The sequence below is a fragment of the Salvelinus fontinalis genome, chromosome 14, assembly GCF_029448725.1.
Source record: "Salvelinus fontinalis isolate EN_2023a chromosome 14, ASM2944872v1, whole genome shotgun sequence".
In the NCBI taxonomy this organism is placed as follows: Eukaryota; Metazoa; Chordata; class Actinopteri; order Salmoniformes; family Salmonidae; genus Salvelinus; species Salvelinus fontinalis.
In genome coordinates this window covers 44,602,352-44,627,337 of record NC_074678.1, presented here as the reverse complement: position 1 = coordinate 44,627,337, position 24,986 = coordinate 44,602,352, and the positions used below count along the sequence as shown (strand labels likewise).

General features: G+C 43.3%; 1 protein-coding gene across 1 annotated transcript in view; it reads right to left on the bottom strand.

Annotated features, from left to right (window-relative positions):
• wdr18 (WD repeat domain 18) overlaps positions 1-24,986 on the bottom strand; it is a 97,028-nt gene that overhangs the window by 44,818 nt on the left and 27,224 nt on the right. The window contains exons 5-7 of the mRNA XM_055861993.1: positions 15,094-15,237; positions 7,662-7,726; positions 6,439-6,563 (exon numbers count right to left, since the gene is read on the bottom strand). Coding sequence (XP_055717968.1) covers positions 6,439-6,563; positions 7,662-7,726; positions 15,094-15,237 — 334 coding nt within the window. The remainder of the gene's footprint in view (positions 1-6,438; positions 6,564-7,661; positions 7,727-15,093; positions 15,238-24,986) is intronic.

Below are 24,986 nucleotides of genomic sequence, written 5' to 3'. Positions count from 1 at the left end.
GGTCATTTTGCAGGGCTCTGGCAGTGCTCCTCCTTGCACAAAGGCGGAGGTAGCGGTCCTGCTGCTGGGTTGTTGCCCTCCTACGGCCTCCTCCACGTCTCCTGATGTACTGGCCTGTCTCCTGGTAGCGCATCCATGCTCTGGACACTACGCTGACAGACACAGCAAACCTTTTTGCCACAGCTCGCATTGATGTGCCATCCTGGATGAACTGCACTACCTGAGCCACTTGTGTGGGTTGTAGACTCCGTCTCATGCTACCACTAGAGTGAAAGCACCGCCAGCATTCAAAAGTGACCAAAACATCAGCCAGGAAGCATAGGAACTGAGAAGTGGTCTGTGGTCATCACCTGCAGAACCATTCCTTTATTGGGGGTGTCTTACTAATTGCCTATAATTTCCACCTTTTGTCTATTCCATTTGCACAACAGCATGTGAAATTTATTGTCAATCAGTGTTGCTTCCTAAGTGGACAGTTTATTTCACAGAAGTGTGATTGACTTGGAGTTACATTGTGTTGTTTAGGTGTTCCCTTAATTTTTTTGAGCAGTGTACAATAGCCAAGCAAGTCTGCAACCACCAAACTAAACAAAGAAAATCCTGATGGGATGATATCAGAATTTCATAGACCAATTTATCCTGCCCTTTAAAGGTTCACAGAGAGGATATTCAGCCACTCTTGGGAACAATGGAAGTTGATTTAAGAAAATGCTCCTTTATTATTAAAACCAATGCATTTTGGCATGTTGCCTTCTTCAAAACCCTGTTTTGTTTGTCCAGTGTATTCAACTGTGGCTAAATCTGGCCTCCTGAGTGGCGCAGCGGTCTAAGGCACTGCATCGCTGTGTTGCACTTTGTGACATCGGCTGATGTAAAAGGGGCTTTATAAATACATTTGATTGATTGATTACGGCGTCACTAGAGCCTGGGGTTCGATCCCAGACTATGTCAATACAGGCTGTGACCGGGAGTCCCATAGGTCGGTGCACAATTTGCCCAGCGTCGTCCAGGTTGGGGGAGGGTTTGGCCTGGGGGCGCTTTACTTGGCTCATCGCGCTCTAGCGATTCCTTGTGGCGGGCCGGGCGCCTGCCGGCTGACTTCAGCCGTCAGATGAACAGTGTTTCCTCTGACATTGGTGCAGCTGGCTTCCGGGTTAAGCGAGAGGGTGTTAAGGGTGGTTTGTCCATTTCACCTCTCAGGAAACATGTTCAGTAACATGATTTTAACTCTTTGGTTAAAAGAGACATTTTGTGTTTCCTGATACAAACCATGCAGTAAGAGAAGAATTCCTTTCATAACCATCTAAACTTGTGTCAATGAACTTTGGGGTGTCCTCATTGTAATGCCAGGTCAGTATCATATGATTGCTGAGTTAGTGGTTCAGGGCAGTCTACACTGCCAGACAATTACTTCGACACAAGGCTCTTGTCCACTTCCATGTGGGATCTCCCACTCTGGCACAAACTTGAGGTGCCAATCTCAATCACTCTTTAAGCGGCATGTAACAAGAGCTGAGAAGGAAAGTGCAGAAGATTATGCCAAGGCCGTCTGTGGGAAAGTGGCAGGGGGATGTGAGAGGAGTACATCACCGATTTTCTCTACAGGTCCTTGGCCCGAAAGACCTTGTTAATGCACACTAGCAGTCACTCTAGTTTTCTACCCTAGAGCCATTGTTGAGCAGTTGAGGTAGATCCTAATCTCTTTGGCATCTGATTTGGAGCTCCAGAATACTTTCTAGAAGTTTTCAAGTAAACAGCGCATAACTTGAGGCCATTTGATTGGACTGCCATGAGTAAAGGATATCACTCTCTTGGCTTTGTTAACGTCGATGTCTTGATGATAGCCACGTTGTTGCTGTGCTATTCACCTTTCAGCAGCAGTAGTGCTTTAGAACTGCAAAGTGACATTTGCTGCAGCAGTGCCTACAGTTTGTAGTCTGTCCCTCCCCAAAAAAGGTTAAAACATTGTGAGGAACTTGTGACTCATACAATTACTCAGTGTTGATGATAAAATATTGTCAAAGAGCTTCCAAACAGACCCAAAACTCACTTGGCTACCATAATGGACCAAGAATAAGATCAAATATTTTGTTGATAGATTGGTGGGCTATTCTTGTCCATTCCCTTGAGGTCTTCAAGTCTGCCCGGTTCACCACTTTTCCAGCCCACTCCTTTCTTGATCAATGGTGGTTGCAGAAGGAATAATAGATATTAGTCAGAGACAACAGCAGGCCAGTAATACTGAGCTCACAGAGACACTAAGGATTAGTGAAGTTGGCAGTTTAATCCACACAGGAGGAACAGTGCAGACAGCAGTGGGAGGGGGGGGGGGGGGTCGTTTGAAGTCTAAATACTGTCTCAATCAGCGGTTCGCCTTAGACGCATAGCAACAGACGTTGGATTAAGTTAATTACGATGCAGAGAATGCCAATCACGATCACCTGTCTGTCTGTGGTGGTGAGGGCGGCGATGGGAGTGGGGTGTGTGCATGTGTGCATGCTATGTAAGTTCCCTTATTATTCATGAGATGTGAACAAAAAAATATTCATGAGAGTCAGATTTCTAGGCCAAGTCTGACATGGAGAGACCCTTCGCCTCAAGCTTACGTTCTGATTGAACATTTATGTACAGGGTTAAGAACCTAGGAAGTAAGTCATTATCTCTCAAGTAGATTAATGATTTTTATTGCCTCGCTTACAAATAGGTCTAAACATTTGACCCATTCCTTATTTCCCCTGCTAGGTATGATGTAAGTCAGTTTAAAGATACCATACTGCACTCTGACTCAGACAGGAGATTAGAAAGAGCACGCAATGGTAGCCTACATCCTGTCCGTTGGCCACTCATACAGAGTCTATCTTTTCCACCCAATGGTGCCACCATCAGACTAAAACTTTTAAAATCGGGGACTGGTATGATCTCTCGAATAAGCCAAATGCTAAATAACTTCAACGGAAGTTAGTTTTATGAACATTGACCATACACCTAATTTCCAAAGCCACCATTCCAAAAACTTCCGGTCGCTTGTGAGCAGCTCAGATTTTCCGCCACTACTCGTCTGATTTGTGCCGGTCGAGCTGCGGAGCTTAGTGAAGATGGATAGTATGAGGGAGGGCGACGGGCCTAGGAAAGGTTTTTCTAATTGCCTTCAGGATCACGCATGCCTTCAGAGAGGGCCAATAACCGCCTTTGCTTTCCCAGAACAGAGTTGGGGAAACCGGGCTAGAGCTCGGGAGATTTACAGTGGATGTGGAGGCCGGGACCTTCTGACAACTCAATTACAGGCTGAACTCACCCTCTACGCTGCTCCTTGTGGAAGACGAGGTGGGGGGGATAGGAAGATGGCTGGAGACCGGTTGAGAGCCTCAGATATAATGCAGCCCTTGGAGCATAGACACAGTCAGGGGAGACACAGCGTTGACATACATCAATAAATTTGGGCAAGGCAGTTGTGTTCACAGTTCATAGTTGACTGGTGCAAGTGTATATTACGGGCTGTTTATTTACTGCACGCAAATAGACCGTAATCTAAAGTGTGTGGTTTTCTTTCTTGTTTTGCTACTGGGTTGTTGAATGGTCAAATTATTGTCACAATCTGATTATGTCATTAAAGATCATTTTCAATGTCTAATTGTAATATTTAATCACGGAGTGAAATGACTGAAGAACCGCATAACAAATGACAGAAAAGAAAAAGGGTTGTTTAACTTTGTCATCTAAATTATGGCTTCGTCATTGATCAGCGTTGGACCAACACTGCCAAAGACAGACCACAACAAAAATATCTAACCATTATAATCTTAGTGGTAAATCTTTGAAGCAACATATATTGACAACAATGTTAGCTTACTACTACGTAGAAGTGATTGTATTGTCTTCGTATTAATTCAACTTGGGGGGACAGTGTGAAGCACATAAGCACTGCATTATTGCTTAACAAATACATTTGTCGTTTAATAGCGAAGCCTGTATTGAACACCCTCACAATGGCGGGCTAAAGCCCAATCCATTACCCTGATTCTCACATTCCAATACACGCCTGCTGCTTCTTGACTTGACATATTGCTTGAAGAGCTTTTCAGTGAAGAATATTCTACCTGAAAATAGGCCACTGAGATAGAGGAGTTTTCAGACAGCCCAATAATGTCAGCGGCAGAGCAGTGTTGATCAGCTCGGAGGCTTTGCAGACGGTGGTCAGCAGTGGGGAGTGTGCATTTTCCGGCTCTGCGAGCGAAATGTGAGTTTCTGAGCGCGTAATAAATAAACCCTGTCAAGTCAACCGTTGGTCAAGACACAGTATGATCCTCTCAGCCTTCTCTTTAGAAAGTCAGATGACTGCAGAGTAAGCGCGGGCGGTATACCGTATAATTTGGAAATAGCCACGGGATGGTTTTTCAATAACATCAATACCATTGAAACTATTTCTTTGACGTTTTTTAAGAAATGTGAATATTTGTAGCTACTTTATGTAAATACCTGCAGTTAGTACGTTAGGAGATAAAGATACAGTTCTTAATTTTATCCATCACCATTTATTTTATTTTATTAAGCTTACCAGTAGTCCCCAGTCACATGGTGTTTGTTTACACACAACTGCTAGACAGGAGCCTTGTGAGTCACTCATTAGGTGCAGCACACGCCAGGTGATCTAGTTAAAGTACGGAATTCACAACGAAATGTTTGCCAGCTAGATATCTATTACTTAACTACTTAACTATAAATGTGCTAAACGCTCTGCAGTTGGCTTGCTAATTTAGTAGCTAGTTAGCTATCTTTAGTAGCTAGTTAGCCATGTTACCGAATATCCCAGTATGGCACAAGGTTGGTATGAAGGTAGGACAATCTGGATACTGCCCAAGTCTGAGGCCTTATAATGCCCCCTACAAACTCGACAGTGCTAAACAACACCAAGCTGTAACGCTGAAAACAAGATTGCAGTCTCCCAAAAGGTCTGGCAAGGCCACGGTGCGATGCTTACTTCTCCCACAGCCAGAAGACATTTCAATACAAGTGCCGTTGAACATCATTACATCCTCCATCCGGCCAAAACTGATAGACAGCTAACCAGTCACAGTGGCTGAATAAACAACAGAAACATCCTATTAAAACAAAATGAGTTCGCAACCTGCCCAGTGACGCAAATCAAATCCCAGTTCTCTAAAAGCACTTAACGAAAGGGACTCTACCGTCGCACTGAGTGAGTGGGTGCTGTGGCCCATAGAAAAGGTGACAGATGCCTCAATGTGATAGGAACAACTCTATATTCTGAGAGCTCAGCTCTCTCATAAGTTATTAACTCTATCTTACATATCATGAACCCATAATTATATTTTCAGAAGATGATCAATGATACTACTTGCATTGGCACTTTCTAACGCAGCGATTATATTCTCAATATGTTAGTTATTATTCTTCATATAACATATTCTCTATGAGCTGCCTTGGATACGTACACTGAGTATACCAAACATTAGGAACACCTTCCTAATATTGAGTTGCACCCCCCCCCCCCACACACATTTTGCCCTCAGAACATCTCAATTCGTCAGGGCATGGACTCTACAAAGGTGTCAAAAGTGTTCCACAGGGATGCTGGCCCATTGTCACTCCAATGCTTTCCACAGTTATGTCAAGTTGGCTGGATAACCTTTGGGTGGTGGAACATTCTTGAGATACACGGGAGACTGTTGCGTCAAAAACCCAGCGGCGTTGAAGTTCTTGACACACTCAAACCAGGGCACTGGAACCTACTACCATACCCTGTTCAAAGGCACTTACAGTAAATGTTCTGGCCCATTTACCCTCTGAACAGCACATAAACAATCCTCGTCTCAGCTGTCTCAAAGCTTAAAAATCCTTCTTCAACCTGTCTCCACCCCGTCATTTACACGTATTGAAGTGGAATTTACAAGTGACATCAATAAGGGATCATAACTTCCACCTGGATTCACCTGGTCAGTCTGTCATGGAAAGAGGAGGTCTTATTGTTTTGTACACTCAGTGCATATCTGACACACAAACTAACATATAGAGCAAAGGTAAATTAAACGCATCAGCTTGTCTTTACAGATCAACCGGTCTTGAACCGAACGCCCAGCGCAAGACGGGCATTACGTTTGCCGTCTGCTGTTAACTCCCAGTCAACTGATCACGTCACAGGAAACAACAGTAACAGAGAACAAACAAAATTGCACCTGGAGTATACTACAGACCAAAAGGCATGCATGTCAAACCATACACTCCATGACCTCAAAGGAAGGGCAAGCGTGGAAGTGTTTTCTAACACGGTCCGGAGGCAGGGTGATGGATGACTCGGGGCGTTCTGGGAGAAATCAATGTCTCAGCGCGGCATTTGCTATGCCAGCGGCTGAACTGAAGAGATGGGTTTGGGCCACTGAGGTGAGACTTTGGTTAGGTGAGGCGGTCATTCAAGCTCACCTTTGTGGTTGATGCTGCGGATGCTCTGCTTGCTCTGGATGTCCCACAGTCGTATGGTCTCATCGTGGGAGCCCGAAAGGAGGAGAGTGCCATCCATAGAGACAGACAGACATGTCACTAGGTTCCTGTGGAGGGATGAGTGCAAAGGGAGATCACCACCTGGCTGATAAAATAGGGTTCTCAAACAACAAATGTTTGCGGATCAACATTCATATCTCAGCTTTTCCTTTATTACCTAAGTAAATAACGGAAGTAATCTAGTCACACAACATCTCAATTTCAGAAAGTACATTTGTGAGATTCCTTTTTTTCTTCTAAACTAAATTGTTCTCCTGATTTCTTAAATGCTGTCATCAGTTTCTTTACAAAATCACCAGAAAACACATTCATGCTTCTCCAGTCACACCACACGGGAGGCCAAAAGGCATTGCTAAAAAATAAACCACATTCCTTACTAAGCCTGATTTCTTACAGCAGAGTTTCAACATTGTTATCTTGCTTGTTTCTGTTCACATGTTACAGGCAACCTAATTACCATATATGTGCCTTCCAGGAATGGTAACAGCAACATTTTCAGTACCAAACGAGTCAAGGGGAAAGAATTCAGATAGTGTACGCTCCTTCTGCCCCCTGCTCTGCAGCTACAAAAAGCCACTCAAAAGTCTTCTAGTCTGGTTCTGCACACCTACTGTGTGCCTGTCCCATCAGTATGGTGGTGGCATGCACCTTGGCAGTCTCGGATACCATACGGTGAGAGAGATTAGGACGCCTGAACTTCTCTGGCCACTGGGACTTGGTTCGGCACAAAGAGATTCCACAAGGATATCATGGGGTATTAAAGCCACACGAAACAACCCGTCAGTCACCACACAGCCGTTACAGCATCAAAGCCCCTCATCCAGAACATTCCCTCTCTCCAACCCCCCCCCCCCCTCACCCACCTCTCAGACCCCGTTCAAAGGCACTTACATTTTTCTGCCTTGCTCATTCACCCACTAAATGGCACACATACACAATCCATGTCAAGGTTTAAAAATCCTTCTTTAACCGGTCTCCTCCTCTTCATCTGCACTGATTGGAGTGAATTTAACAGGTGACATCAATAAGGGATCATAGCGTTCAGCTGGATTCACCTGGTCAGTTGACCATGTAAAGAGCAGGTGTTCCTAATGTTTTCTACCCTCAGTGTATTTTACATAGACCAGACCTTGAAGGCAGCCCACCTGTGTCCTTTAAAAACCTGGTTGCCCTCGTTGTCCGACTGGAACGTCTTATCCCGACTTAAGCTCTGCAGATCAGAAGAAGAAGAAAAAAGTTAAAAGTTGATCAGAGTAAGCAATCCTCAGACAGTTTTTTTTTTAAATACTCAGAGCCAATGAGCTTGTGTCTCAGGTACTTAAATAGGTAGGTGAGAATGCAGTTCATTGACTACAGAACGGCGTTCAATACCATAGTACCCTCCAAGTTCATCATTAAGCTAAGGACCCTGGGACTAAACCCCTCCCTCTGCAACTGGATCCTGGACTTCCTGACTGGACACCCCCCAGGTGGTAAGGGTAGATAACACATCCGCCACTCTGACCCTCAACATGGGGGCCCCTCAGGGGTGCGTGCTTAGTCCCCCCCTGTACTCCCTGTTCACCCACGACTGCATCGCCGCGGACGACTTCAACACCATCATTAAGTTTTCCAACAACACAACGGTTCTATTTTAATAGTTCTTGTTGGATTGTGAGTGTTTCTCGTTTTGAAGGTAAAAAAAACAGTTGCATGTTGGAATTTACAAGGCTTGAAGTCCTTTTCAGGAGACTGAAAAGAGTTCTACAGCTGCACCATCGAGAGCATCCTGAATGGTTGTGTCACTGTATGGCAACTGCTTGGCCTCTGACCGCAAGGCGCTACCAAGGGTAGTGCATACGGCCCAGTTCGTCACTGGAGCCGAGCTCCCTGCCATCCAGGGTCTCTATAGCAGGCGGTGTCAGAGGAATTGTCAAAGACTCCAGCCACCCAAGTCATAGACTGTTCTCTCTGCTATCGCACGGCAAGTGGTACCGATGCACCAAGTCTGGAACCAACAGGACCCTGAACAACTTCTACCCCGAAGCCATAAGACTACTAAATAGTTAACCGGACTATCAGCATTGACCCTTTTTGCACTAACCCCTTTGACTCATCACATACACTGCTGCTACTGTTTACTATGACACAGTATTCCTAGTTATATATACACAAAGCTACCTCTAACTCGTACCCCTGCATATGGACTCGGTACTGGTACCCTCGTATATATAATTACACATTGTGTATCTATTATTACGTGTTTTACTTTTCTATTATTTCTCAATTTTCTTTCTCTGCATTGTTGGGAAGTAAGAATTTCACTGTTAGTCCACATCGATTGTTTATAAACTATGAGACAAATACAATAAGAGTAATATGTCTCTCTCATCTATTAAGTTGGCTGGATATTTCTGGCACTCGTCAGCCTCTAAGTGTTTTGATCGATTTACTTAATTGCATTAATTAGGGATGGGGTTGCGTCAGACATGCAAGGGAGGGAGGACGCCACAGGATTTTACTATGACACACTAATCATTGCATCACGTCTATACGGCCGGTCTTGAGAGCACTCAATTAAACATGAAAAGTGGACTCGAAAAGGGATTTAATTGAAGCCGTGGCTATTAATTCTATCGATGTGTGTACAAGCCTGGCTTGGGCTGGAGACTCAGCTGTACAATTGATCAGATGACTGAAATGCAAATCATTAAGGGAAGGTTTGAGGGAAGCATCATGTCTCATTTCACACCACCACATTAACTAAAATGTTGGAGGTGGAGTGAAAAAACTCCTTCACCACGATGAAGGACAGATCATTTTTTGTCTAACATTAGCCTGTTAAACTGTTCAAATCAAGTGCTTAAATCAGTGAGGGATGTCCGGAACCATTTAGCAAGACAATTTTATTTTTTATGGCAAAAACTTCTTGGCAGAATGACATTTCTAAACCTTCACACTGAAGAAAAAGGAAACGGCTAGCTGCTGCCTCGCGTGAGGAAGGGAACGGTCTGATTTTCTGTCTGCCTCTTTATCCAAATGTGAAAATTCTGGGCTCACGGTCTCATCTCCTGCTGAACAATTTAAACAAGGGGAACGAAACAGCACAACAAACGCAGCTCTCTCGGAATGCAACGCTCATATCCCCACTGGCAGAGTTAATGCCCGCCATGCATTGAAACACTCATCACATAGAAACGTCTGCCCAGCTACGGTACGAAATCCCCTTTATTAAACAATGATCCACGGGCACATTCAGAGTTAAGCTGTTTAGGAAATGAATAACTCCCCAAATCGGGTAAACAGCACAATTAGAGGAGCAGAAAGACACATGCTAGCAGAGAGTTAATGCCTTTTAGATGCTGACTGTAGAGATGGCAGAGTTCCGATATTATACTCAGAAAATGTTTAAGCTGAATCATGAGAACAAAAAATGTGGTTGTTCCTATAGGGAAATTATGGTTAACTTATGGGGTTGATGCAAGGTCCAAATACAGTATACAGGTAGCTTCAATACAAAGGGATATCACTCTGTGTTAAAAATAAACCACAATATGTTCCGATATGCAGCAACCCTATTGGATTCTAACAAATTATGTAAAAATGAATACATTTTTGAAAATATTTTTTTAATATATATATATAAAACATTTGTAATGGAAGCCAGTTGGCCCAAAGCAACAAAATATCCATTCTCAATCACAACGAGGACAAATGAGTAACAGATTATCTGCAAACCCTTTCGTATGAATGACAGAGAATGTAGCATAATGAGACGGATCATTATACTTTGATAGCTAGGGGGAAGCCAGAGGGAAGAGGAAATGATGCAGGATTAAAAAGCTGTGATTTCACTCAGCAGCAAGTTCCAGCATCTATGGAGGAATGATGCAACAACGCAAGGCCTGGCATTAAAACATTGTTTAATCAAATACCTGTTATAACAAACGACGTGTTCCTCTCTTTAAACAGAAGATAATCATTATTAGTTGTACTCAAATCCAGGGCTATAAAAGCTTTTTTTCTCTCCTATTACCTTAATTAACCAATTGATCTTTAAGATGACATGCTTAACTAATTAAGCGTCTAAAGACTGCGGATGGAAGTCAAAAGGCGTACGAGTCAATGGGGCAGCGGCAGCTTGGCTTTGAAAATCTTTGAAAGGCAAGCATTAAAGATGTGGGGGAAAAAATGAAAAAAATACATGAGGAAAGTTAGCACATTAATAACCTATGATTCCAGATACAGGACCAAGGTGAAAGGGGTCGGTAGGCATTAATAAGAAGCTGAGAAACTTGGTTACCCAAACCGGGTCTTGACTTGAGGAATTCTCAATAATTGCAAAAGGTCTTTTCAGTACACATGAAACACACTTCAATATGAATAAATGAAATGATAAGCTCCCTCAGAAATCTTTTATCTTTCAAATCAATTACTATTTTATAACTGAGCCATTCTTCCTGAGGTCAAGTCACTCCACTACAACATTTAAAGCAATTATTGCGATACTTTCATGTCAAAAAAGTGAACATAAAAGGGTTGCAGAATCCCCTGACCAATAGTAGAATGATATTAGACACAGTAATCTGTACCACAGCCAAACATCTCTAAAAACAATTATACCAACTAAAAGGACCAGTCTATATGACCGTTTCTGTTAATAATCTCATGTAATCATTGTGCCACCAATAGATCCCCCTGTCCCTTATTGACTAACATTCACGTTTTGGTTGTATTAATATTCAGTGAGAGGACTGGAACAATAACCATGTGTCAATGAGAGGGGGCATGGAAATGGAGAGGACATAAATAAGCTCTTGGTTGGAGAAGAGATCTGTTGAAAAAAATGACAGTCCTTGCAGAGATACACCACATGACCACATGCTCGTCGAAGATCTCAGTCCAAAATCATGGGCATTAATATGGAGTTGGTTCCCCCTTTGCTGCTATAACAGCCTCCACTCTTCTGGGAAGGCTTTCCATTAGATGTTGGAACATTGGAAGCAAGTCACCGCAGCATTCAGCCACAAGAACAGTAGTGAGGTCGGGCACTGATGTTGGGCAATTAGGCCTGGCTCGCAGTCGGCGTTCCAATTCATCCCAAAGATGTTCGATGGGGTTGAAGTCAGGGCAAGTTCTTCCACACCGATCTTGACAAACCATTTCTGTATGGACCTTGCTTTATGGACGGGGGCATTTTCATGCGGAAACAAGAAAGGGCCTTCCCCAAACTGTCGCCACAAAGTTTGAAGCACAGAATCGGCTAGAATGGCATTGTATGCTGTAGCATTAAGATTTCCCTTAATTCCAGTTAAGGGGTCTAGCCAGAACCATGAAAAACAGCCGCATACTTCCAACAAACTTTACAGTTGGCACTATGCATTGGGGCAGGTGGCGTTCTCCTGGAATCCGCCAAATCCAGATTAGTCCATCGAACTGCCAGATGGTGAAGCATAATTCATCACTCCAGAGAGCGCATTTCCACTGTTCCAGAGTCCAATGGCGGCGAGCTTTACACCCATCCAGGCATTGCGCATGGTGATCTTAGGCTTGTGTGCGGCTGCTTGGCCATGGAAAACCATTTCATGAAGCTCCCGAGAGGCAGTTTGGAACTCTGTAGAGTGTTCCAACCGAGGATAGACAATTTTTACACACTACAGCACTCGGCGGTCTCGTTCTGTGAGCTTGTGTGGCCCAAAAGTCCCGCGGCTGAGCCGTTGTTGCTCCTAGACGTTTCCACTTCACAATAACAGCACTTATAGTTGACTGGGGCAGCTCTAGCAGGGCAGAAATTTGACAAACTGACTTGCTGGAAAGGTGGCATCCTATGACGGTGGCACGTTGAAAGTCACTAAGTTCTAAAGTAAGGTCATTCTGCTGCCAATGTTTGTCTATGGAGATTGCATGGCTGTGTGCTCGATTTTACACACCGGTCAGCGAGTGTGGCTGAAATAGCCAAGTGCACTAATTTAAATGGGTGTCCACATACTTGTGTATATATAGTGTATTTGTTATCCATCTGCAGCCGTCCATCAGCAGCCGTCCATCAGCAGCCGTCCATCAGCAGCCGTCCATCAGCAGCCGTCCATCAGCAGCCGTCCATCAGCAGCCGTCCATCAGCAGCCGTCCATCAGCAGCCATCCATCAGCAGCCATCCATCAGCAGCCGTCCATCAGCAGCCGTCCATCAGCAGCCATCCATCAGCAGCCATCCATCAGCAGCCATCCATCAGCAGCACTCTTTCACAGATGCAGACTTTTCTCCACTCAAACCTGATGCCTCTGGGATATCACTTATTTGGCCATACATGCAAGAGCCACCCACAACATTTCCAGTGGTGCTGATGGATTTGGGAGAGGCTTTCACAATTAAAACTAAAAAGAGATATCGAGTAAGGAGGTTGAAAAACCGAAATGTGAGAGTTTAATTATGGATACATAAATGTAGTAAATAAATGGAGCAGTGAGCGATCTGCCTTTACTCAGACAGTGATTCTCAAGCCATGGAAGTAAGCATTGTGAAGCACTCCCATTTAAACTTACTTCAGGAGAGAGAGGAAGAGAAAAAGACAGGATTTGTCTATCATGGGGGGTGATGCCTATGGGCAATGCACAGTGAGTGACTCGCACACAATTTTGTGTGACTGCAAGAGCCAGGATAAGGGAAATTAGGTTTTAAATAGAAGTGGGGTGGTCTAACAAGAGGAGGGGGATCCTTTCTTGTGCTAAAATGTGCACATTCATTTCTGTCATGTTTAATTGAGCCTTTTATACAAGTTTCTTTGTGGTACCTGACATGAAACTCATGACGAGTAGAAAGGAGGAGAGGACAAAGCTTGAAACTCAAATTGAACCACATCCATTAATGTCTTCTCTGATCTAGTTGGTTACATCAGTTACATACAATATTTGGATTAATTCTCTGCAGCTCGACAAAGCCATTTTTCTGCATTGAAATGTGACTTTAAAAGGGGCACAAAATGAGCCTATCCAGCAAACAAACCATCAATCATGCCAAATACAGAAGTCCATCTTGTGTTTAAGCCAAGGAAGACGCAGGAAGCTCTTGATTAGCACGTTGCAGTAAGACTAGATTCACTTAGCCAGAAGGGCTGGCAGACATAACTCTGAACCTGACGTGTCTCCTTTTCTCCTTGAAAGAGAGCGGTCAGAAAGTATCCCACTAGACGAGACTGATGGGAATGTATAGAAACTGTGATATATGGGGGCAACCAAGAGCACCGTAGGGGGGGGGGGGGGGGGGGAGAAGTCCCTTATGAGGCATGGTATCGGGCAATAATAGCAATGAAAGACCCCAGGCAATTTAAACCCAAAACACAGGCCTTGCCGGTGTACCCCCTCCTCCCCTTTCCCCCATTCCATCACCTCTCCATCTTTCAGGCCAACAGCGTGGGGATTCACCCGTACAAGGATGGTGCAATGTTAGAAAGTTCATGGAAAAGCAACAGAGGAGTACCTTTAGAGAATTCCCCGATACATGTACAGAATTACAAATTGTGGCAGATGGTAGACTTCAGGTTTTATTAATATTTTCCCTTTGAACTGAAGAATTCTTTCTCAGTGGCTTAAGCTGGAAAAACTGGGGTGAGCCCAAGCGAAGATTCTGTAGGATGCTTTAGAGTAGTGTTCCAGAAATGCCCCCCAATCTCCCACTAGACAAAGCTTTGTGTAAGTGTAACCTGCCTTGACCTTCCCTGTGCACCAGAGAGACGTGGGCTGGTCCAAACATCACTCACATTCCCCTCTTCATTAACAAACTTTAGCAGCCAAGTTCCAGGCCAGCAGTGTGGAGACACATCAAGGCCCTGTCAGCTGATCAGAGGGCCCCTCTTACGAAGTGTACTGTATTTTGGTGCTTCACTGGAAAATGTACAGGACTAACTCAAAAAGGGAATTCAGTCAAAGCTGTATTATGCGTCAATTGACAGGTGGAGGGAGATCCTTTTCTTTGTAATGTTCTCAATTTATTAAGTTGTCAGTTGTGTGTACTTGGTGACGTGTTTCCGCCTTCACTTGTGGAAATTAAATTGTCTCACTTTCAAATAATTAATAATCGGGTAACGGGTTTGATGACAGTATATGCAATTCTAAGGTTATTTTCAAGGGCTTGACATTAATGTGCTTATTTGCCTCAGGCTGTTCATCTGCAGTCTCCAAAGTTCTATGAACTGGCGATGGTTTTACAGATGACTGTCAGTTCAAAGTCTCTCTCGATTACGTCACTTGCCCTTGCGGCGTCGCCAGACTGTGGCCCATTGTGCCTGCTGTATATCTGCTTTCCAATTTGCCGTCACCCGGCTGAGCTCACCCCTGTCCAGACACTTCTCTCTGTGGGTACTGTCCACAACGGGTTGGTTATATATAGTAGGGCAACCCGTTTATAATGTACAGGGCAGCCATTGATGAACCCTTGATGTTATGAAACAAAAAACCCATGTTTGCGTGGGCAAGGTTGTGCTTGACGGATGCTCCATTAAGAGAGACCCACAGGTTGTAATTCAAACGCGTTGTGAAGTTAATCGATGAAAGCTCAGGGTTAAACAGCGAGGGTGGTGAAGACAAAAACAATATAGCTTACCTGGCTACAGAGGGACACCTGAAATATACCGCCGTCACTGCCACCGCAGAAGAGGTAGTACTCGCAGGGGTCAAGGGTCACTGACATGATGCCCACGTCAAAAAGAACAGACAGGAGCATCTCGCCAGAGGATAGCTCCCATAGCTAGAGAGTTTGAGAGAGAGAGCAAAAGACAAAAAAAGGAGGAGAGTTTTATGGTTAATTTGATCTGAGTTGTGGACATTGTTTAACTTCAGCTTTAAAAGATACTGTATAACGTCACATTATCAGTATGAGCTCACACTGCAGGGCTGTTAGTCTGACCCTGTCTGTCTTAGAGGAGTGGGCCGTTTAAGAGTGCAAGACACTAAAATACATCTTAGTCTGCAAATTTCTGTTCCAACCGCAACTTAATGACTTGGATAGATCAAATCATTTAGTGCCTATGACACTTACATTGTGCCAAGATCTTGATGGCCATTCATTGAGCTAATCCATTATTACAGCTAGCAGAGAAATGAAGGGAAAAAAACTGCTGAGGAACAGATTTTGGAACTGGAAAGTACAGTGGCTTGCGAAAGTATTCACCCCCCTTGGCATTTTTCCTATTTTGTTGCCTTCCATTTTAATTTCAGGTTGTATTTTTTGGGGGGTTTGTATCATTTGATTTACACAACATGCCTTCCACTTTGAAGATGCAAAATATTTTTTGTGAAACAAACAAGAAATAATACAAAAAAAACTGAAAACTTGAGCGTGCATAACTATTCACCCCCCCAAAGTCAATACTTTGTAGAGCCACCTTTTGCAGCAATTACAGCTGCAATTCTCTTGGGGTATGTCTTTATTAGCTTGGCACATCTAGCCACTGGGATTTTTGCCCATTCCTCAAGGCAAAACTGCTCCAGCTCATGTTGGATGGGTTCCACTGGTGTACAGCAATCTTTGAGTCATACAACAGATTCTCAATTGGATTGAGGTCTGGGCTTTGTCTAGGCCATTTCAAGACATTTCAATGTTTCGCCTTAAACAACTCAAATGTTACTTTAGCAGTAGGCTTAGGGTCATAGTCCTGCTGGAAGGTGAACCTCGGTCCCAGTCTCAAATCTCTGGAAGACAAACAGGCAGAATTTACCTGTGTTTAGCGCCATCCATCGTTCCTTCAATTCTGACTAGTGTCCCAGTCCCTGCCAATGAAAAACATACCCACAGCATGATGCTGCCACCACCATGCTTCACTGCGGGGATGGCGTTCTCTGGGTGATGAGGTGTTGGGGTTTGTGCCAGATAGTGTTTTCCTTGATGGCCAAAAAGCCACATTTTAGTCTAATCTAACCAGAATAGCTTCTTCCATATGTTTGGAGAATCTCCCATATGCCTTTTGGCAAACACCAAACGTGTTTGCTTATTTTTTATTTAAGCAATGGCTTTTTTTCTGGCCACTCTTCCATAAAGCCCAGCTCTGTGGAGTGTACGGCTTAAAGTGGTCCTATGGACATATACTCCAATCTCCGCTGTGGAGCTTTGCAGCTCCTTCAGGGTTATCTTTGGTCTCTTTGTTGCCTCTGATTAATGCACTCCTTGCCTGGTCCGTGAGTTTTGGTGGGCGGCCGTCTCTTGGCAGTTTTGTTGGTGCCATATTCTTTCAACTTCTTAATAATGGATTTAAATGGTACTCCGTGGGATGTTCAAAGTTTCGGGAAAAAAAAAAAAATTATGACCCAACCCTGATCTGTACTTCTCCACAACTTTGTCCCTGACCTGTTTGGAGAGCTCCTTGGTCTTTGTTACGTTACAGCCTTATTATTAAATTGAATACAATGTTTTACTCCCTCAATCTACACACAATAACCCATAATGACAAAGCAAAAATGGGTTTAGACATTTTTGCAAATGTATAAGAAATTGAAATATTACATTTACATAATTATTCACACCCTTTACTGAGTACTTTGTTGAAGCACCTTTGGCAGCGATTACAGCCTCACGTCTTCTTGGGTCTGACGCTACAAGCTTGGCACACCTGTATTTGGGGAGTTTCTTCCATTCGTCTTTGTAGATCCTCTCAAGCTCGGTCTCGATCTCTCCAGAGACGTTAGATCGGGTTCAAGTACGGGCTCTAGCTGGGCCACTCAAGGACATGCAGAGACTTGTCCCGAAGCCACTCCTGCGTTGTCTTGGCTGTGTGCTTAGGATCATTGTCCTGTTGGAAGGTGAACCGTTGCCACAGTCGGAGGTCTTGAGTGCTTCATCAAGGATCTCTCTGTACTTTGCTCCGTTCATCTTTCCCTCAAACCTGACTAGTCTCCCAGTCCCTGCCGCCGAAAAACATCCCCACAGCATGATGCTGCCACCACCATGCTTCACTGTAGGGATGGTGCCAGGTTTCCTCCAGATGTGAAGTTTGGCATTCAGTCCAAAGAGTTCGATCTTGGATTCATCAAACCAGAGAATCTTGTTTCTCATGGTCAGAGTCTTTAGGTGCCTTTTGGCAAACTCTAAGTGGGCTGACATGTGCCTTTTACTGAGAAGTCTGGCCACACTACCATTAAGGCCTGATTGGTGGAGTGCTGCAGAGATGGTTGTCCTTCTGGAAGGCTCTCCCATCTCCACAGAGGAACTCTGGAGACCTGTCAGTGACCATCGGATTCTTGGTCACCTCCCTGACCAAGACCCTTCTCCCCCGGTTGGCAGCCAGCTCTAGGAAGAGTCTTGGTGGTTCCAAATTTCTTTCATTTAAGGCCACTGTGTTCTTGAGGAACTTCAATGCTGCACACATTATTTGGTACCCTTCCCCAGATCTGTGCCTCGACAGAATCCTGTCTCGGAGCTCTACAGACAATACCTTCGACCTCATGGCTTAGCTTTTGCTCTGACATTCACTGTCAACTGTGGGACCTTATATAGACTGGTGTGTGCCTTTACGAATCATGTCCAATCAATTGAATTTACCACGGTGGACCCCAATCAAATTGTAGAAACATCTCAAAGATGATCAATGGAAACAGGATACACCTGAGCTCAATTTCGAGTCTCATAGCAAAGGGCCTGAATACTTATTTTTTTTTATAAATTAGCAAACATTTTTAAAACCTGGTTTTCGCTTTGTCATGAGGTAATGTGTGTGAATTGATAACAATAATAACAATCAATTTTAGAATAAGGCTGTAATGTAACCAAATGTGGAAAAAGGGGTCTGAATACTTTCCGAACGCACTAATTTAGTTCTGATATGGATGGAGGGACATGATTGCAACAGGTGTGACCATATAGCCCATATTTGTTCTTGTTTTTTTAAATAAGAAATCTAGCAGACTCCAAGCCTGGTAAAAATAAAGTGATGAAAAAGACAGATTACTAATGACATGAAAAGTATATGCGCTCCCTTTGGTAGCACCATAATCAAATTGATTTTGATCGCACCATTTATCAAAAGCAAACTTTGCTAACAGCTTGAAAGCAAACCCTGATGGCTCTTGGGAGAGAAAAACTTTAAGAGCCAGGCCTGAACAAAGCCAACTTCTAGACAACCCAGTCATGGAATTACAAAAACAAGAGTACACCAAACATTAAAAAACACAAAATAAGATACAAAATCATTCAAAAACACCCCATCTCTCCTCCAAGACACTACTCTGCTGAGTCTGAGTATACTAGAGGGAATGGTGGGGCTCAACTATTTAGAGCCTGTCATAGCCGTGGGAGGGAGGGGGGCTAGTGAAAGTTATCTGTAGCCCAACCTGCCTTGTCCTAACAAGCCCTGTTCTCTGGCAAGCCGTCTGCTTCTCCTTCAGCCAACACGATCACTCCCCATCATCGGACAGGGGAAATTATTTGTCTGTGGAGACTGACAGCCTGGAATCTATAGAGCAGCTGATGATATTGAACATGACACTACGAGCCGCTGACAAATTTAGTATGCAGTGAAGACGTATTAGAAATTAGCAAAAGAGAGCCCGACATGGCATCCTGCACAATGAGACTCAATATAAGTGAGGTAGAATTTGAGTAGCATTATGTGCGTGCATATTGTCTGATTTCAAGTTATATATTTGAATGAAACACGTGTATGAAGGATATTCTCATCTGTTGAGAGGCTTGAAAGTTGAGTATTTTAAAGTTGTTTCTTGTGTTTCTTGTGCTAAGTTGATTTACTGCAAATGGTAGAAATGATGAAAAGTAGTCCATTTGAATTATATAACCCAATGGATGGTGTAGGAATAGCGTTAAAGTTAAGCACGAGTAAGACTAAAGTGAATGTTCTGGATTTACAATTTACTTACGCATGTATCCTAATGGAAATAGTTTGCCAGCTATTCGTCATGAAGGGACGCTATTGACTTAGCCAAAACATGCTACAATAAATCAAACTTTAGAATTATAGATGGAAAATGATAAGTAGGGCTCTGTGTTACATTGACCCATGCAGAAACTCTTAAGTATGAAAATGTTTGGTGAACCTAAATATGAAGTCGAAAATATTAGCCTAATAAAAAAAAAAGTGTGTTAGCCTACATCTTAAACATGTTCTGAAGCTGGTGGGCTGTTCCAACTGTCACAAGGAACATGAGACTTTCAAGATGAAAGAAGAAGAGAGATGGAAGAGACAACCCACGCCTGTCAATTAAATATAAACCACTGGGGAGGAAAGGTGAGTCAGAATTATCAGAGCTCCACTCTGTAATTTATCAAACTATATCTATACAATATGGGCTAAATCACGTCACACTAATTCCTTTCAAACTATGGAATATAATGGATTGATCGACAACTTGCATGTTAAACAACTACGATGATTCTTGTTAAAAGAGCTGCAATTGCGTCACTTGAAAACATTTGAAAGAGGTAGTATTTCCATTTTGATTTGCTGGACATTTGTTTTGCTATTGGACATGAGCCAGAAGCATATTCTTCATTAGATTGCATGTGACCCAACTGCTGAATAAAGTACTGTACATCCTGTAAACAAATACTTTGAACAAGTGTGTGGTCCCGTGTGGCTCAGTTGGTAGAGCATGGCGCTTGCAACGCCAGGGTTGTGGGTTCATTCCCCACGGGGGGACCAGGATGAATATGTATGAACTTTCCAATTTGTAAGTCGCTCTGGATAAGAGCGTCTGCTAAATGACTTAAATGTAAATGTAAGTCATGGGCAGGGACATTGTTCAAAATGATTTCCAGCTCAGAACAGGTCCCTGATGATGTTCACAGATCATTTGTAACACGACTCTTCTTCTTGGAGATACAGCACCTTTGGAAAGTATTCCGACCCCCTTGACTTTTTTCCACATTTTGTTACGTTACAGCCTTATACTAAAATGTATAAAATAGTTTACCCCCCCCTCAACAATCTACACACAATACCCCATAATGAAAAAGCAACAGCGGGTTTAGAAAATGTTGTAATATATTTAAAAAACTATGTTTAACCTTAAATATCACATTTACATAAGTATTCAGACCCTTCACTCAGTACTTTGTTCAAGGACCTTGGCAGTGATTACAGCCTCGAGTCTTCTTGGGTCTGACGCTACAAGCTTGGCACACCTGTAATTGGGGAGTTTCTCTCAAGCTCTGCCAGGCTGGATGGGGTGTGTCGCTGCACAGCTATTTTCAGGTCTCTCCAGAGATGTTAGAACGGGTTCAAATCCAGGTTCTGGCAGGGCCACTCAAGGACATTGAGACTTGTCCCAAAGCCACTCCTGCGTTGTCTTGTCTGTGCTTAGGGTCGTTGTTCTGTCGGAAGTTGAACCTTCAAGGATCTCTCTGTACTTTGCTCTGTTCACCTTTCCCTCAATCCTGACTAGTCTCCCAGTCCATGCCGCTGAAAAACATCCCCACAGCATGATACTGCCACCACCATGCTTCACCATAGGGATGGTGCCAGGTTTCCTCCAGACGCGACGCTTGGCATTTAGGCCAAATAGTTAATCAGATCAGAGAATCTTGTTTCTCATGTTCTGAGAGTCCTTAGGTGCCTTTTGGCAAACTAAGCTGACTGTCATGTGTCTTTTACTGAGGACTGGCTTCCGTCTGGCAACTCTACCATAAAGGCCTGATTGTTGGGAGTGTTGCAGAGATGTGTCCTTCTGGAAGGTTCTCCCATCTCCACAGAGGAACTCTGAAGCTCAGGCAGTGTGACCATTGGGTTCTTGGTCACCTCCCTGACCAAGGCCCTTCTCCCCCAATTGCTTAGTTTTGCTGGGCAGCCAGCTCTAGGAAGAGTCTTGGTGGTTCCAAACTTCTCCATTTAAGAATGATGGAGGCCACAGTGTTCTTGGGAACCTTTAAAATGCTGCCCAATTGTTTTTGTACCCTTTCCCAGATTTGTGCCTCGACACAATCCTGTCTCGGAGCTGTACAGACAATTCCTTCGACCTCATGGCTTGGTTTTTGCTCCAACATGCAATGTCAACTGTGGGACCTTATATAGACTGGTGTGTGCAATTCCAAATCATGTCCAATAAATTGAATTTACCGCAGGTGGACTCCAATCAAGTTGTAGAAAAACCTCAAGGGTGATCCATGGAAACAGGATGCACCTGAGCTCAGTTTCGAGTCTCAAAGCAAAGGGTCTGAATACTTAAATAAGGTAATTCTGTTTTTTTTTTTTTTATATAATATTAGCAAAAATTTGTAAAAACCTGTTTTCATTGTGTCATGCTGTGTTGTGTGTAGATTGACTTTTATTTAATCAATTTTAGAATAAGGCTGTAATGTAACATGTGGAAAAAGGGGACTGAATACTTTCCAAATGCACTGTAGAACAGCATGGACTATGTGAACTCAGTACCCCCATCTCAGTATATTAGGATCAAATCTCATTGAATGGTGGGGGGCTCAGTCAGAAGAAATACCTTACAGACAGGTAAATATAGTGGACATTTTCACTGTACTGATCGTTGACACAATGTGTCTGATACTAATAGTAATTAAGTCACTACAGAATGCATATTGAGTTTAACACAGTGCTGTGTGGCTTTAAAAAAAATGGAGGTTGTTTGTATACATTTCCCAATGCATTGAATGTATATCATCTTAATTGGATTTTGAGAGAGGTTGACCTAATTTAACAGGAATGCATTCCAGAGATGAGAATACATGATTCCCATCCAAGTCTGCATGCCATCATAACTGCAACCATATCTTCATACCTTAGCAAAAGATCACGTGTTCGTGCAAGGCTGTGCAATGGAATAAGTGCAGCAATAACATATCAGCAATCCCAATTATACCTATAGCGTGTGAAGTCGGTGCAAAAGCCAATCGATGTTTTGGTCAACCAAAGCACTAGCTCTCGGCTTACTTCCTGGCTGCATGGTGAGAATGCTGAGAATTCAGATGGTTTATTAATCAACATAACTTTGAGATTTTATTTGTTTTGATTTATTAAAACATTGAGAATGCTTACTCAAAATGCCAACTCAACTGCCTCTTACTTTTGGCCATAAAAATAGACTCCAAAACCCTGTAACTAGAGATGTGCATTAAAACTGATTAAGGCACATATTAGTTATTCTTTTGATTACATAAAGATAAGGCATAGCTGTGACCGTGGTCCTAAATATTGTATATTAATATAATCTAGCCTACAGTAGATTAGATTAAAGCAGTAATAGACAGGAGGGTGGGTATGAGTTACCTGACGTGATGCGGAGGCTAGGTATGAGGCTTTAGCAGAGAGCTCAAGTAAGCACCACAAACACATGGGAGAAATACCCTGCGGGAGCATGACTGATTAATCATATTGATCAGGGTATAGATATGACATCTTCTTAATTAAATTCATAACCCAGTGGCATTCATTATTGATGCCTGGGTGAGGGGCTGATCATTTTAACAGGTTGATTTCCATTGTGGCTATATTGTCTTCCATTGTATTAGTGCCCACTTCAAAACCAGGAGCCTCAAGAATTGTGGACTTATTTATAGTACGCGCCAATGCAATATATTGTCTAGAGTAATTCTATGACCTCTACAAACAGATTTTTTTTTCTATATTTGCAAAGATGGCTTGCCGTTACAAATCAATAGGAACACTGGCTGGCTGGCTAAATAAAAGCCTGGGAGTGATTTCTCAATGAGCCGCTGGATGTCAGTCAGTCACTCGGCACAGGAGTCAAAAAGCTAATCAGAGTAGTTGATGCCCTGCGTCGGACACACACACACACACACACACACACGCTCCAGTAGCTCATCCACACATTGGGGGATGAAGGGAGAGGGGAGAGAGACGAACATCAAACACACGGAGCACCAGGGCCTGTGTTGCCTTGCTCCCTATACATAGCTCAGTTCATCACTTAATATTTGCATTCCGGTATGCCTTTACTACCGGGGCAAACTGCAGGTGGCAGTTTGGTTTTCTCAATTCACTTCAGACAAAAGATGACATTAACAAACCACATTTCTATGATGGAGAGAAACGAGATGAATAATTATTTTGTACAGAAGAAAATTGTTTGTGTTTATACCATAGTATTGTTGAATACTTGATTCTGATTGGTTAGAAGGGCATTCTAAAGCGGCCATTAAACACGGAAGCCAAAACGTGGAAACTATTGATATATCTTCCTCCGTGCTCCAGCATTCTCATAATTCATATGCGTGCCCCTAGAAATCCATGCATTAGCATGTTTCTGTTAGCAGATACAACCTGAAAGAAATACACCATATTACTGGCCTGCTAATGTGCATGGACCTTGTAGGCTAAACTGCCGAGAAAAAACACATTACTGGTCCAAATGGCTGCCCAATCAGGCAGGCTAGATGCAGTTGTGTATGTTTCATGATTAACGACTTATGGTGTAATTGTAACAACATACAGGAAATCAAGTCCTTTTGTTCACCTGACCTAGAATTCCTCACAATCAAACGCCGACCGTATTATCTCCCAAGAGAATTCTCTTTGGTTATTATCACAGCCGTGTACATCTCCCCTCAAGCCGATACCATGACAGCCTTCAAGGAACTTCACAGGACTTTAGGCAAACTGGAAACCATATATCCTGAGGCTGCATTTATTATAGCTGGGGATTTTAACAAAGCAAATTTGAGAACAAGGCTACCTAAATTCTATCACCATATTGACTATAGCACTCATGCTGGCAAAACACTAGATTACTGCTACTCTAAACTTCCGCAATGCATACAAGGCCCTCCCCCGCCCTCCTTTCAGGAAATCTGACCACGACTCTATTTTGCTCCTCCCTTCCTATAGGCAGAAACTCAAACAGGATGTACCCGTGACAAGGACTATTCAACGCTGGTCTGACCAATCGGAATCCACACTTCAAGATTGTTTTGATCACGCGGACTGGGATATGTTCCGGCTAGCCTCGATTTATACGATATCGATTTATACGCTGATTCGGTGAGTGAGTTTTATAAGGAAGTGTGTCGGAGATGTTATACACACTAACTATTAAAACTTACCCAAACCAGAAACTGTGGATAGATGGCGGCATTCGCGCGAAATTGAAAGTGCGAACCACAGCATTCAACCATAGAAAGGTGACTGGGAATATGGCTGAATACAAACAGTGTAGTTATTCCCTCCAGAAGGCAATCAAACAAGCAACATGTCAGTAGAGACAAAGTGGAGTCGCAATTCAAAGGATCAGACACGAGACGTATGTGGCAGAGTCTACAGACTAAACACCTTCTCTGTCTGCTTTGAGGATAAAACAGTAACACCGACGCGGCCCGCTACCAAAGACTATGGGCTCACTCAGGTTGACCACGGAGAAGGAAAGACATTTAAACGTGTTAACCCTCAAGGCTGCCGGCTCAGACGGCATTTCTAGACGCAATCCTCAGACCATGTGCAGACCGGCTGGCTGCTGTGTTCACGGACATATTCAATCTCCCCCTATCCCAGTCTGCTGTCCCCACATGCTTCAAGATGGCCACCA